This window comes from Salmo salar, chromosome 01, assembly GCF_965601325.2.
Source record: "Salmo salar chromosome 01, fSalSal1, whole genome shotgun sequence".
In the NCBI taxonomy this organism is placed as follows: domain Eukaryota; kingdom Metazoa; phylum Chordata; class Actinopteri; order Salmoniformes; family Salmonidae; genus Salmo; species Salmo salar.
Genome location: NC_138291.1, coordinates 162465001 through 162466535, shown reverse-complemented (window position 1 = coordinate 162466535; position 1535 = coordinate 162465001). Strand labels below are relative to the sequence as shown.

Genomic DNA, 1535 nt, shown 5'->3' with positions numbered 1-1535 from the left:
ATATGAGATGAGTACTGATATAACCTACTATGGCCAGATGTTAGATATGAGATGAGTACTGATATAACCTACCATGGCCAGATGTTAGATATGAGATGAGTACTGATATAACCTACTATGGCCAGATGTTAGATATGAGATGAATCCAGATATAACCTACCATGGCCAGATGTTAGATATGAGATGAGTACTGATATAACCTACCATGGCCAGATGTTAGATATGAGATGAATCCAGATATAACCTACCATGGCCAGATGTTAGATATGAGATGATTACTGATATAACCTACCATGGTCAGATGTTAGATATGAGATGAGTACTGATATAACCTACTATGGCCAGATGAGTTGTGTATTTTGAACAGGAGCTGTTTCTCTGCTAGTTGTGTTGCTTTGTTAGTTTACAGAGGACATGTATTATCATGGTTTAGTGCAGTGTTTCTGTTTCCTAACCCAGGACTTGGGGAACCCTAGTTACACATATTTGTTCTATCCCAACATCAGCACACCTGACTATACAAAATCAAGGGCTTGATCATTACCATATTAGTTGAATCAAGGGTGCTGTTGTGGATATATGCCACCTCCAAAACAACTGGGAACTGTGAAAAAAACTTACTCCGACTGGGAAAAATCTTTTTGAACGGTCATCCAAGTCGGAATTCCAAGTCGGAAACTCTGGCATTTCTCTAGAGCTCCGACTTTCCAACCGGAAGATCACTGACGTCATGATTTGACCTCGTTTTTTTCAAGTTCCCAACACCTGGAAAGGTATTTTACATATCAGCTAACCATAACTATGTTACAGCAATATGTCAGTTGATGACACAGTCGATGATATAGCATGCAACCATTGGTTGATGCATGTATGCAACTTCTGAGCAGGGCAATGTCTTTTGACCAATCAGATCAGCTCTGAAAAAGATCTGATGTGAAAAGATCTTTATTGGTCAAAATATCAATTAGTGGAAAAATATCAGAATTGAGCTGCCTTACAGATTTTAGAATCATTTTATCTCTGTTTTATCTTTATGCCTGGCAGTTATGGCTTGGGTTGATTGTGTAATCTGCTCTGCCTTGTTACCAGGGTGAGTAATCTTAATGGAAGTGACTCCAACCCAACTCATTACCAATAGGAGAATTGTGATCCAGTGAAGTGTGTTGACTAGGGGTGCACAACTCAGACCCTGCAGCTTCTCATCCTGCTGTTTTGAATTTCTCTATTGTACTTACCTAATCAGTGAATGTTATTGAATGATTGTGCAGTGAATGCATACACCTGGTTTTCAGGTAGAAAACCATTAAAAATCAAATGAATCAGTCACCCAAAATTAGCAGGACTGTGGCCCTCAAGGACCTGAGCTGGGCACCCCAGCTGTAAGCCTACCACTAGTATTGTCAGTTGCCCACTCAGTCAAAGTATTCCCTGTTCTGAGTTGTCCTTACAATGAACAGCATTCAGGGTGTATGTGGGGTGTGAAACATGCCCTTCACACCCAATGATCAGGAGCTCAGTGGGCAGCTGGTGATCTG

At 40.6% G+C, this 1535-nt stretch overlaps 1 protein-coding gene across 1 annotated transcript in view; it reads left to right on the top strand.

Moving 5' to 3' along the window:
• The first annotated feature begins 1485 nt into the window (after positions 1–1485).
• Positions 1486–1535, top strand: part of LOC106568526 (electrogenic sodium bicarbonate cotransporter 4) — a 58966-nt gene continuing 58916 nt past the window's right edge. Inside the window, exon 1 of the mRNA XM_082974594.1 lies at positions 1486–1535. This exon is cut by the window's right edge and continues 11 nt beyond it. Within this exon, the coding sequence (XP_082830720.1) occupies positions 1486–1535 (50 nt within the window).